At 35.0% G+C, this 14,090-nt stretch overlaps 1 protein-coding gene across 6 annotated transcripts in view; it reads right to left on the bottom strand.

Moving 5' to 3' along the window:
* The window catches only part of HNRNPR (heterogeneous nuclear ribonucleoprotein R), a 46,039-nt gene that overhangs the window by 25,105 nt on the left and 6,844 nt on the right, over positions 1-14,090 (bottom strand). For all 6 annotated transcript variants that reach the window (XM_037828226.1, XM_037828225.1, XM_037828228.1 and 3 more), the window contains one exon: positions 11,672-11,785. In XM_037828226.1, the coding sequence (XP_037684154.1) occupies positions 11,672-11,785 (114 nt within the window). The remainder of the gene's footprint in view (positions 1-11,671; positions 11,786-14,090) is intronic.

Genomic DNA, 14,090 nt, shown 5'->3' with positions numbered 1-14,090 from the left:
AAATATGTAATTCAGCAGTGTTATTTACATTCACAATGTTATGCTATCATCACCATCATCCAGTACCAGAACTTTTCTACCACCCCAAACACAAATTCTGTAGCAATTAAGCATTAACTCCCCATTCCCTACCACCACCACAGCCCGATAACCTGTATTCTAGTTTCATTTTTTACCCTGTTTTACTTCAACAGCTCCTGAAATCATATTCTTTATTTTCTTGATTTCTGTCTTTCCCTATCAGTAGAATATAAACATCATGAAGGCCTAAACCTTATCCGTCGTATGCACTATTATCTCTAGAACCTAGAAAAATGCATGGACAGGGGAGGGAGCCATTGTCTGTATAGGCTAGGCATGATGCAGTAGAATGACTTTAAGCTAATAATTAAAAGATTAATTGGATACAGATAGATGAATATGAGGGAAATATATCTGAAATTATTTGTTGATGGGATTATTTCCTCTGTTGAGGGGGTTAGGGTTTAGGGAAAATAAATTATGTTCTACCAAAGAGAAATGGGGAAAATCAGAGGGAGCTGGATGACGAGGGTGGGTTTTAGTCATTTTGACTTCTGAAAAAATAAAAGTAACAAAAGTATTAAATCTCCATTGTAGAATATTTAGAAAATATAACTATTTAAAAAGAAATCAGAATTATTGTTTTCATGCACTGATAACCACACTCAGCATACGGGGAAGGAATTTTATTTTACCTGGTACAGCCTCCCTAAGAAGGTAAATTTGTGCTGAGCTCTAAGGGAGAGAAAACAAAGTAAAAATCTGAGGAAAGAACACTCCATGCCAAGGGAACAAATACTAAAGGCCATGAGAGGGAGTACACTTGACATACTTGAGGGACAGCAAAAATGCCAGTGACTTGACAGTGGTAAGAAGATAGGAGTTAACAGTAAATTAGGCCATGGTTAGTAGTGTGGCTTTTATTCCAGATGCAGGAAGCCATCAGAGGATTTAGAAAGAGTAACTAGGTGTGACACATTTTAAAAGGAAAATCCTGACAGCTGGGTGGAAAATGGACTGAATAGGAGAAATGGGTAGACCAGTCAGGTTAATGGGACATGATGGCGGCTTGGCATAGAGTGATACCTAAGAGGATGGGGGGGAAGGTAAGAAACAGCAAGTTTCAAGTTAAGTTGGATTCAAATCTACTTTTTGGTTACCCTGAGCAAGTTTCTTTATCAGTGAGTTTCAATTTCCTCATCTGGGAATAAACCAGCAAGAGGATTCAATTTCCATGCAACAGAGTGTCCATGTCATGTTCCCCACTTTATTCCCAGCACTGAACACAGTGCCTGGGATATAATAACTGTTCATCTTTAAATAAATATATGAATGAACATCTGTCTAATTCATACTGCTAATTTGTTCACTAGGCTCCTGTTTCTTCTCTCAAGCAACAACTCTCCTGTATCATCAATTTCCCCCGTTCTACTGGATCATTCCCATCAGTAGACAAAATTTCTCCTTTGAAATTTAAATTAAAACAAAAATATACCCTGACCCTTCCACCCCTTGCAGCCATGGTCCATTTCGCTGCTACCCTTTGCAGCAAAATTCCTCAAAAAAGTGGTCTGTATTTCTGTCTTAAATTCCTCTCCTCTCACTTTCCTTCCTTTTTAAAATTTTATCGTGGTAAAATATAAACATATAAAATTTGGCATTTTATCATTTAAGTTTATAATTCAGTAGCATTAATTATTTCAGAATGCTGTATATCACCCCAAACAACAACACTGTACCCACTGAACAAGTAACTCCCATTCCTCCTCGCTGCCCCAGCCCCTGGTAACCTTTAATATATTTTCTGTCTCTATGACTATGTCTATTTCTCATTCCTCATATAAATGGAATCACACAATATTTGTCCTTTTGTATCTGTCTTATTGCTCTTAGCATGTTTTCAAGGTTCATTCATGGTCATGTATCAGGACTTCATTCTTTTTATGGCTGCATAATATTCTACTGCATGTATATACCACATTTTGTTTATCCACTCATTTATTGCTAGACACTTGGGTTGTTTTCAGCTTTTAGCTATTATGAATAAAGCAGCTATGAACATTGGTGTATAAGTATCTGTTTGAGTCCGTTTTCAATTCTTTTAGGTAGAAACCCAAAAGGAATGGAATTGTTGGGTCATATGGCAGTTCTATGTTTAAGTTTTTGAGGAACCCCTCCACCCCCTTCTCTCTCTGAAGACCCCCATACTGTCACATCCAAGAGTCAATTTTCAATCTTCATCTTGCTTAGAAAGTTTGCTATAAATGACCAATCCCTCCTTCTGTGAAAACTTAATTCACCTGGTTTCCACACTACTGCTTTTTCTCTTATCTCAACTGTTCCTTCTTCCTTCTCAATCCCCTTTGTTGGTTCCATCTTTCCAACCTCTAAATACTGAATGGCTACAGGGCTCAGAGGCTCAGATCTCAGACCATTTCTCTACTTACACACCCTCCCTTGGTGACTGCTTCCTAATTTGTGGTTCTTAAATACCATCTAGATGTTGATGCCTCCCACATTTAAAATTTCCAGCCAGAACTCTCACATGAACTCCAGGATCATATAAGGAACTGCTCATTCAACAGCTCCACTTGGATGTCTACAAGACACCTAACAATAACATGTCCAGAACTGAGCTACTGTTTATTTTTTTAATTCTGTTAACTTTCTCCTCTCCACAGTCCCTCATTTCAGTACATGGCAATTCCATCCTTCTAGATGCTAAGATCAAAAAACTTGAAGTCATCCCTGACTCCTCTCTCACATGCCCCCCATACCGAATCTGCCAACAGTCAGATATACCTTAAAAGTATTGAGAATCTGACCACTTTTCACCAGCTTCAGCAATATTAATCTGTATAACAACCCTATAAACGAACACTCATCAACAGGGAATAATGCAAAAAGAAAGCTACTGACAAAAGGTACACTGAAAGAAGAAAATACACAAGAATAATTTATTTTAATTTTCAAATGAACTTTTTGGTGTGGCTAGGATATTTGGCCTAGTCTGGTTATATACTTTTGCATCTGAGTATTTTAAAACTGTTTTGGGAAGCAAGTTCTGCTTTATATTGTTTTCATTAACATAATGCAATGGTACGTAATAATTATACCTTTCACTATCCATCCTTATTTTTTCCCTACCCATTACAATATATATAAAGCAAAGAAAGAGCATATGTGGTGGCAATATGAAAGATATTTGACACTCAGCTAAGTGTCAGATTATTACACTACGTACATAACACTTCTGCCTGTACTTTTAGAAATAGACAAGTTTGTCTCATTAAGCAAACCTAATGTGAAAACTGTGTTTCCAGAAAGGAAATTTAAGGATTGATCAATTACTTTATAGAAAGGATTCACAAGAGTGAGCTCTTTGTACTTTAAAGTATCATTTGAATATTATAGATTTTTCCATAAGAATACATTTTTTTACTATAGAAGAAACACCAACAAATCTGTAGTCAATAAGGTCCCTAATATTATAATCACTGGGGTCCATGAAGAAACAAGCCATGTATCAAAAATACTAGTTTATCTAAGAAACAGGGGATGGCTTCATTTCAAGATCAATTTAACTTAGGACATAAGAAGAATTTTAAAAGGTTAAAAAGAAACTGTTCAGAAATTAATAAAGCCACACATCTATGGCCAGTTGACTTTTGACAGTGGCACCAAGACCATTCAATAGAGAAAGAATACTCTCTTCAACAAATGGTAATGTGACATGCAAAAAATGAATTTGGAACCCTACCTTCACACCAGATATAAAAATTAATTCAAGGTAGATAATAACCTAACTTTAGGAGCTAAATAATAAAACTCTTACAAGAAAACATAGGGAAATATCTTTAGGGTCTTGTATTAGGCAATATTCTTAAATTTTACACCAAAAGTACAAACAATAAAAGAAAACTGAGAAAATGGACTTCATCAAAATGAAAAACTTTTATGCAAAGGACATTAACAAGTAAGTGAAAAAATAACCTACAGATTGGGAGAAAATAGTTTAAAGCCATATATCTGAAAAGGGTTTAGTATCCAGACTATATAAAGAACTCCTATAACTCAACAACTAAAAGGCAACCCAATTTAAGTCTGGGCAAGGATTTCAATAAACATTTCTCGAAGATATTCAAATGCCCAAAAAGCACACGAAAGCTGAAAACATCATTAGTCTTTAGGGAAATGCAAATCAAAATCACGAGATAACACTTCACACTACTAGGATGGCTATTATTGAAAAAAAAACAACAAAAGCAGAAATTAACAAGTACTGGAAGGAGTGGAGAAACAGGAACATTAGTACACTGTTAGTGGAATGTAAAATGGTGCAGTCACTGTGGAAAAGTTTGGCACTTCCTTAGTAAGTTAAACAGAAATATCATACAATCCAGCATTTCTACTCCTAGGTATCTACCCAGAAGAATTAAAAGCATGGCCTCGAACAGGTATCTGTACACCAATGTTCACAGTAGCATTACTCACAATAACCAAAAGGTGGAAGCAAGCAAAGTGTCCATCCACAGATGAATGGATAAACAAAATGTGGTATATCATACACTGGAATATTATTCACCTGTGTTTTGGTTTGATAAAGCTGCCAGAATGCAAAATACCAGAAATGGATTGGCTTTTACAAAGGGGGTTTAATAGTTCACAAATTTATAGTTCTAAGGCCATGAAAATGTCCCAATTAAGGTATCAAACAGGATGATAACTTCTCTGAAGAAAGGCTGATGGCATCGGGGTTCCTCTGTCACATGGGGAGGAACATGGCTGGAGTCTGCTGAGCCCCTCCCGGGGTTAGCTTCTTGTTTCCATTGCTTTCTCCAATATGTCTTTGGGCTTCTGTCTCCGCTTTTCTCTCTCAGCTCCTGTGTCCTTGTTTGTTTCTCCCACAAGTTTCTCTCTAAGCATCTAGGAGGCAGGGGACAAACTCTGGATTTCATCTCTCAGCTTCTCTCTTGGTGCTGGTTTCAACGGCTGTCTCCAAAATGTCTCTGGGCATTTTCTCACTAAGTGTTTCTGGGTTATCAGTGTTTCCAAGGCAAACTCTGGGCTTCATCTCTTAGCTTAATATCGCCAAACATCATTCTGTCTGCATCTCCAAGTGGCTGGGTCCGGGTCGGCTCTGAGCTCTCTTTCTCCCCAAGACTCCAGGAAACTAATTAAGACCCATCTTGAATTGGCGGGATCACATCTCCATGGAAACACCCAAATCAAAAGATCCCACCCACCATAAGTCTGCACCCACAAGACTGGATTAAAAGAGCATAGCTTTTCTGGGGTACATAACAGTTTCAAACTAGAATAACCTGCAAAAAAAGTGTTGACACATGCCACAACATGGATGAACCTCAGAGATATCATGTTGAGTGAAAAAAAAACAAAAGACAGAAAAGGACAAATACTGTATGATTTCTCTTCTATGAAATACCTAGAACAAGCAAATAGCAGAATAGTGGTTACCAGGAGTTGGGGCATGGGAGATGGGGAGTTATTGCTTAATAGATTTGAGATTTTGTCTGTGATGATGAAAATATTCTGGAAGTAGGGGGGAAAGTTACACAACATTGTCAATGTACTTAATGTCAGAGAATTGTTCACTTAAAAAAGGTTAAAATGATTTTTATATTATGTGTATTTTACCACAATTTAAAAAAAATTAACTTAAAAAATCTAAGCATTGTTCCTTTCATTTTTAAGTTTTTAAGCTCAATTTTAAAAAGCTAAAATGAAACAGAAATACTTTTATTGATTTGTTGGTCTCTGAGCCATTCTCATTCCATATTAGCTATTAAGAGTAAGCACTCAATCATGTACAAGTAACCCATCCTCCTCTAAAACAAACAGAACTTGTGAATACCACAATGGTTCTTTCTTTGCTCAACAGTCTTCAAACCTTAGAAAAATTTTGGCTGTCTGTTATCTATCCATCAAATACTTCAACAATAAAGAGGAAGCCCTCTTGGAAAGGGGAGGAAAAAGAATCACTAGAAATAACAATGTCATTCAACAAAATCTCTTGGCATCTCTTGGGGTTCTTCCATTATCCACTTCCTAGCTAAATTTTGCTATTTTGCAAACACATCAGCTTCTCTTCTTCTTTTATTTATATATACTTCTCAGCTTCTGTTAAATTCACTGGTTCTGTAACAACTCCATTAGTTAATAAACCAAAGAATTAGATCTCAAGCAGCCATTTCCACTGAACACCTCCATAGCACATCAATGGAATACTCTTCACCCATAACCATCGATACTGCATTTGTGTTAATGGAAACAAAATAAAAACAGAATTTGCTTCCCAAAACAGTTTTATAATACTGGCTTGAGAATACAAAGGTACTATAATCATATGCCTATCCACTTCACATCCACTAGAATGGCTATTAAGAAAAAGAAAAAAAAGCAAAAAAAAGAAAAGAAAAGAACCAATTTGGGGGAAGATGCAGAGAAACAGAAACCCTCATGCATTGTAGGTTTTATGCAAAATTGGTACAGCCATTGTGTAAAACAGCTTGGAGGTTCCTCAGAAAGTTAAGTATAGAATTACTGTATAACCTGGCAATCCCAAAAGAACAGAAAGCAGGAACTTGGACAGATCATCTGTACATCAATGTTCATAACATGACCTAGCAATTCCACTCCAAGGGACATACCCAAGAGAAACAAAAACTTATGTCCAAACAAAAACATGTGCACAAATGTCCACAGCAGCATTATAGACAAAAGGTGGAAGCAACCCAAATGTCCATCAACTAAGAATGGGTTAAAAAAACATAGTATATCCATACAACGGAATACTATAGCTGTAAAAAGGAATGAAGTTAGGAACAAGGTCCTGAAACATGGATGAACCTAGAATATACAATGCTGAGTGAAGTAAGTCAGACACAAAAGGAGAGCTATTGTATGTTACCACTTCTATGAACTCCCTGAACAATGTAAAATCAATGTCTTATAATGTAGAATTACCGGGGACCTAGTGATAGAAGCTAGTGGAGGGGGAATGATAATCTAATATGTTCAGATAATGTTAATGATGGTGAATTCAAAGGTATGGGAATGGATAGGGGTGATGATCATTTGTTAATGGGATTATAAGTAGCAGAGCTGTATCGAAGGCAAATAGGCTTGAAAGGGGTCGTTTAAAGTTATGTATCCCACAGAGCAGCACTACAAATACAGATAGATGCTTGCATGATATATTTCTAAGGTATTAACACTAGTAAAGAGAGTTGACAACTGAACAGATAGAAAAATCTACCTATTACATACTAGGGACTATAATTAATAGGAATACCTTACTAGTACCACACAAATTCTAGAGACAAATAATTAAGGTCTGAAAAGAGCTACAAGGTGTTTTGGGTCATGAGAATTGTTTAAAATGGAGAGTGATGAGGATTGTACAATTAAGTGATGATAACGTGAGATAAGGATGGATTACTGTGGACATAACACATTCTGTGTGAACTTAAGAACCCCCTACTTCATAAGTCAAGTCCTCAATCTTGAGGCTTGTTCTTGGGAAACTTATGGTTGTAAAGGGGAGGCTAAGCCTACCTATAACTAAGCCTAGGAATCACCGCCAGAGAAACTCTTTTGTTGCTCAACTGAGGACTTTATCTCTCTAAGCCTAACTCTGCAAATAAATTTATCATCCTCCTCCCAATGTGGGACAGGACATCCCAGATGAATGAGTCTCCCTGGTGACATGGGACACAGATTCTGGGAACAAGCCTGACCCTGGCTTCAAGGGGCTGAGAATGCCTTTTTGACCAAAAGGGGGAAAGGAAAGGCAACAAAATAAGGTTTCAGTGGCTATTTCTAAGAGAGTCAAGAGGCTGTCCTGGAGGTTACTCCTATGCAAGCTTCAGTTAGATATGCCAAATGGCCATAGTATGATAAGCCCAAGTCAACAGTAGTCCTGAAAAGCCTAAAGAATACCTGGGTCCCTATTTGAGACTCTATAGAAGTTTCACTCACTAAGTTTATTCTTCAGAATCTTAAATCCTCCAGAGAGCTCCTATATCAGCCAAGTCCCAAAACCCAGAGGCAACAGCCTCCTCAAGAACATCAACCAGTCGCATCCCCTTTTCCCATGTCGCCATCCCTTTTCAACATGAACAAGTCAGGGTGGTCACTGCCTAGACATCCCTGAAGATCGGGAAAGTGATTAAAACTAGAGGAATGGGTAGCAATAGACAATTTAACAAAGGATTATGAATACAGAATCTCTGTAATTTTCTTCTTCTTAGTTGCTAGGGCATTAGAATAGAAGGAAAGAACTGAAATGGTGGAACTGTAACCCATAGCATCCTTTTAAATCTGTTCTGTAGCTAATTGTTAAATTGTAATTTGAAAGTTATCACCTTTTTGTATACATGTTATATTTGACAATAAGGAAACAGTGAAACTATGGTACTGTAACTCATAACATTTTTGGAAATTTCCTATGTATCTACTTGTTAAATCATACTTTGAAAGAATTTTTGCATATATGTTATATTTCACAATAAGGAAATAACTGAAACTATGGAACTGTAATCCATAAATTCTTTGAAATTTGCTCTCTACCTGTTAAATTGCACTTGGAAAGTTACCACATCTATGTATATATGTTATATTCCACAATTTTATAAAATGATAAAAAAGGAATGAAGTTTTGACATATGCTATAGGATGGATAAAATCTGAAGATACCAAGTTGATTCAAATTAGTCAGACAAAAAAGAATATTGTATGGTATCACTCATATGAAGTAACTAGAATATACAAATTCATAGAGACATACATAATGCAGACTAGAGGTTACCAGAGGCAGTTGTGGGGAATGGTGAGTAATGCTTACTAAACAAAGAATTTGCTTTGGTCAATGGAAAAGTTCTGGTAATGGATAGATGTGATGGCAGCACAACACTATGAATGTAATTAACACCAGTGAATTATATACTTGAACATTATTTTAAAAAAGTGAAATTTTATGTTGTCTGTATATGTTACCACAATAAAAAAATTTTTTAAAATTGTATTTCTCACCTCAACAAAATTTAGCAACAATGTCTGTTAATGAGTGGTAATTTATATGGTTACTTTACTGTAGATTTTATCTAGAGATAAAAACTCACAGACCTCTAATAATTCAATTTTAATACTGCCACAGTCTCAGGCACTGACTCTAACTTCAACTTCCTCAATCAAGAGCTAGAACAATCTTTAATAATAACTGTACCAAAATAAAACAAAAACCAAAACCTACCATTCTAAATGACACCAATTAAAAGCAACTACTCATTTATTAAATCTACCAGTAATCCAACACATTAAAAATATCCTATTTTTCCCTCATTATTCACAACTTTCATTGGCAACAAGTATAGGCCCAATCTTATGCAATCAAACTTTTGGGGAAGATCCAAAACTTCCTAGCAGGGTTTTGCTGTAACAAATTGTTTTACATGAGTGGTTAAGGCAAGTAATCTCATTACAGGGATATTGCTGCGACCATATCTGCTGTATGCAATGATGTCTAATATACAGGAAAATCTGTCTTTCTCCCAAAGAAATAATGCAATATAAGAGAATGTACATGTTTTACAATTAGCATATCAACTCTTTCTAATTCAATACCTAACACAGTTTATCCTATTAAATTGTTCAAATACTTCCAGCAAAATATTGTAGCAATAGCACCTCCTTCCTTATCCATATAAAGCAAAGAAAAAACAAGTTGCCACTAATGAGCGCCAATCTAATGGACTTAAAAAAAAGTTTATTTCTATAATTATTATGAAATAGATACAATCCACTTTGCACCAGGTTATGTAATGGGAATTTTGAAGAACATAAAACTATTATATAAACAAAATTCTTTTCTCTAAGGATTTTATAACAAGTTTCAGAAACAAAACTATGATAAATGTAACAACTGGCAACTACTAACACGAGCATCACAAGCTGAATGACATTTTATTGATCACTGGTTTTCAAACTGTTTTACTCTTTACTAGGTGTTTCAGAAACTGCCTCAAGGACTAGGGAGAGGCAAAGGAGCAGTTCCATCATTTTATGTGGGGGGTTAAGGTCAAGGTTAAAAATAAAAAATCCTGACACTAAAAACAAACTTTAAAATCATTAGAAAAAACACACATGCTTTAAGTGTTCAGTAAGAAAGATGAACCATATTTCTGTACTGTTTAAAAATCAAATAAAACATGAACGTAGATTTGAAAGAGTTCACGATAGAAGCAGAACATAAAGATGAAGAGTGGGAAAGGATGTTAATAAGAGGACAACAACGCCAAACTATTACTCACTTAGATGCTATGTTTCATCAATGACAACTGCTCCTGCACAGGAACATGGATGGCTCAGAGCCCCAATCCCAACTTTATCAATAATTATATAATATTAAGTAATTTAGGGTAATTTTTAAAGAGTTTAAAAATAGTATTAGCTGTCTCAGAGACCATGAAAAAAAAATGCTTAAGAGTCCCCCTTAAACATGTAACATTAAGTCTTAAGAAATAGAATATTAACTACAAAAATGTTAAAAAGCAATTCAGGGAACAAAGACCAATAAATGTAAACTTCAGTTTACAGAGAGAGAAGTGAACCAAAATTAGTTCTGACATAAATCTCAAAAGTTAGGTTAAGTGACAACACCGTTGTTTATCCATTCACCAACTCAATATAATGATCTTTGCTTTTGGTTACCTGAAAATTGAGTTTTAGCTTTTAGGAGGGTATCATTTATAACAATCTAAATAATGTATTACTGTTTCCTTTAAAGTTACTCAAATTGGAGTTTGAGTAAACTTAAGATTTCTTAGTACTCTAATATAAAATAGAAAGTACATAAAAACACCAAGTATTTAACTAACATCATAATCTAAGAAAGCACCCTATATCACTGTTTTAAAAGTTTTATAAAATTATCATTTGATGTACTTTACATTTTAAAGGTCACAATTTCAGCATTCAAAGAAAAAGACGATAATCAATCAACCATCAAATATTAAGTGTCTACTATATTCCTCACATTTTGTTAGCCACCAAAACAGAACAGGTCCCTGCTGTCAGAGCTTATATTCTGTCACATAGTTTTCTCCATTTAAAGGATTAGAACAGCCTAGCATAAAGGCATATGGAGAAATCTTTACGAAAGCACAGATGGAAAAGAAACTGCTTCCTTGTTCAAGTATAGACCAATATGCTCAACCTTTTATCTAACTCCACATCCTTTTCTTGTGCAACCCACCCTCATAAACAATGTCTCTCAGTAAATACTGGGTATCTTCCATGTGATTTTCCATGCTGAGGTTGTGGAGGCAGTGAGATGGAACCGGACACAAGCACTGTTCAAAATTACTGACATAAAAAAAGACAGAATAAACGAACTGCTTCTCTCGAAACTCAGCCCAAACACCTAAAATTTTGTGCTGCCAGTAGCATGATTTTATCAACCAGTTCTAAGAACTCTGCACTCTTTTATAAGGTGTTCAGATATCTAGCAGTCACATTATCTTTGCTCATAAGGCAGCAAAATACAGATAGGTAACCAAAAAATAAAGTAACAGTAGATAGAAGATTTTACAACTGGAAGGATTTGGACAGACCGCTGAAAAATACTTACCTCTGTTCCAATTCCAGGTTGCACGCCGGAGTACACGCTGTCTGGTGGAGGACCTCCATACTTCCTCTGTCCTGTGGTTACATCCAGAGTATAACCAGTCCTTTCAAGCAAGGCCTAGAGATAATTATACATCTGTTTATACGTGAATATAAATTACACAAGCAAAAAATAAGTTGATTAAATTTTCCAAAACATATGCCAATACCTTAGGCTATGTAAAAAATGTCAAAATTCACACCAGTTCCTCTCACATTTATATCAATATCACTTTATTTTACCACTTCTTTCCATATATTTGATGGAAAGAGTTATAGGCAAATCAGGTCCCCCAGCATATACCACATTTTTGTTAGAAGAACAGAGAAAGACGTAAGGATCATTAACAGTTTTACATAAACCAGCCCCACATTACCTATTCATACTTATGTACAGTACAGTTCCTCCTCTGACCCCCTTCTCTTCAATTAGACTTCTCCTTATTCTATCTCTTTATATACCTTAATTATTCCCACCAGTGATTTGTTTCAAATAAAATGTTCTCTATCCTTCAAAAATTAATACAAATCCTACCTCCTTCATACAGCTTTCCCCATTTGCTATTATATTCATCTTTCCCACTGACTTTGTATTATACTTGCAGTTCCATAATTTAATCTTTATTTTTTTTGATCCTTTTGTTTCATACTCCTGTTATGCCACAAGCTCATTAAGAATCAGACCATTCTCACATTGCATAGACTCAAAATATTTGGCAATTGCCAAATGAGTATCTAAGGTTTCATAAAATAAATGAAACCATGAGTTTTCTGATTACCAACTTTCCTCATAACATTACACTAGGTATTGAGGAATCATAGAAAACATATATTCTTGCCCTCAAGGAGATTATTATAACTGAAACACCATTTATATGAAAGGCCTATAGAACAAAGACACAACCTGGTAATAGAAAACAAAGTACAATCTACCTAGAAGGAAAGAATTTTACACTTCAGGTTTTTAAAATTATACAATGCCAGAGTAACAAAGAGATTTTAGGTATCATTAAGTTCAGTGGTTTTCAAAAATGTGTCTGGAGAAAACTTGAGATTCCTGAGATGCCTTAGGGCTCCATTCTTCCACCCTTAACTCAACCAGAGCTAACTATAGAAATACATGTAATATATATATATCACACATATATAATATGTACATTACATATTATCTGCATAAGTAGAATATACATATATATACACACATATCATACAAATACTCCTAAAATATATATATATATAGTGGGATTTCATGAGAATTCATTTGAAAAAAGTATTAGAAAAGTACTGCTAAAGTATTAAAAAACTACTTATCAAGTCTAACTCTTGGCTTCACTGACAATGAAACTATAGCTCAAAAAACTTAAATGATTGCTCAACATCTAATAAAAAGTAATACTGTCATCAGAAGTTAGAATTAAAGATATCAACACAAATTGGTATTCTATAGATTGTGAATATATGGTCCTCTGGAAGTATTTGCAAAATGAAAGGCAAATCAGTTTGGGGCAGATGCCTCCATCCACTTAACGGGAGTTGCCAGAAACTCTATTTGTGTAGTTTAGTATTTTAATCAAACATTAAGCACTAAACTTAAAGCTCTTATGCCTTCACCTTAAAAAGGGGAGGATGACAGTTTAAACTTTCTCATTACCTTATCAAGAGCACAGAGTGAGCATTAGGAAAATAACACAGGGCTCTTCGATGAACAATACTTTAAGTTGACTACCTCAAATAGAATGTACACATATTAAATTATTTAAAAGAATGGGGTTAAGCTCTATAGAAGCCAGTTATACGACAGAAACTACATATATTTCCTGCCTGAAACAGACCATCACCTACAACAACTTCAACATTAAATAAAATAACCATTTCAAATTAAAAAAGTCTATCACTGCAGCAAGTCATCAAGATCCTTTTAACAAAGAAATCAGGTTTCACCGGTATTTCACTAAAAGACCTATATTCACCTTTCAGGAATGTATCTAAGTAATAACAACAGTAATAATAATAATGGCTCATAGCTATACAGTTTCTTACTACATTCTGGGTTCTATTGTAAGTGCTTTACAAATGTTAATTCATTTAATCATCACAACTCCATGAGGTAGGCACTACTACTCTTCCCATTTTACAAAGAAACTGAGGATAACAAATATGAATGAAAATTCAAAAGAAAAAAGCAGTTATTACAGTGAGTCTTTACCAAGAGAAAACAAAGTACCTGTAAAGAAAATGAACCAAAAGCCTTTTTGAAAGAGGTATTATCGAATCAAGCCAAGCAACTATTATTGGACTCATTAATAAATATCACTCATGGTCAGAAGAGCAAGAATGACAAGAGTCTGAATTAGAGTTTCTCATCAAACATAATATCGAATATT

The sequence above is a fragment of the Choloepus didactylus genome, chromosome 2 (assembly GCF_015220235.1).
Source record: "Choloepus didactylus isolate mChoDid1 chromosome 2, mChoDid1.pri, whole genome shotgun sequence".
Lineage (NCBI taxonomy): Eukaryota > Metazoa > Chordata > Mammalia > Pilosa > Megalonychidae > Choloepus > Choloepus didactylus.
This window is presented reverse-complemented; position numbering and strand designations above follow the sequence as displayed.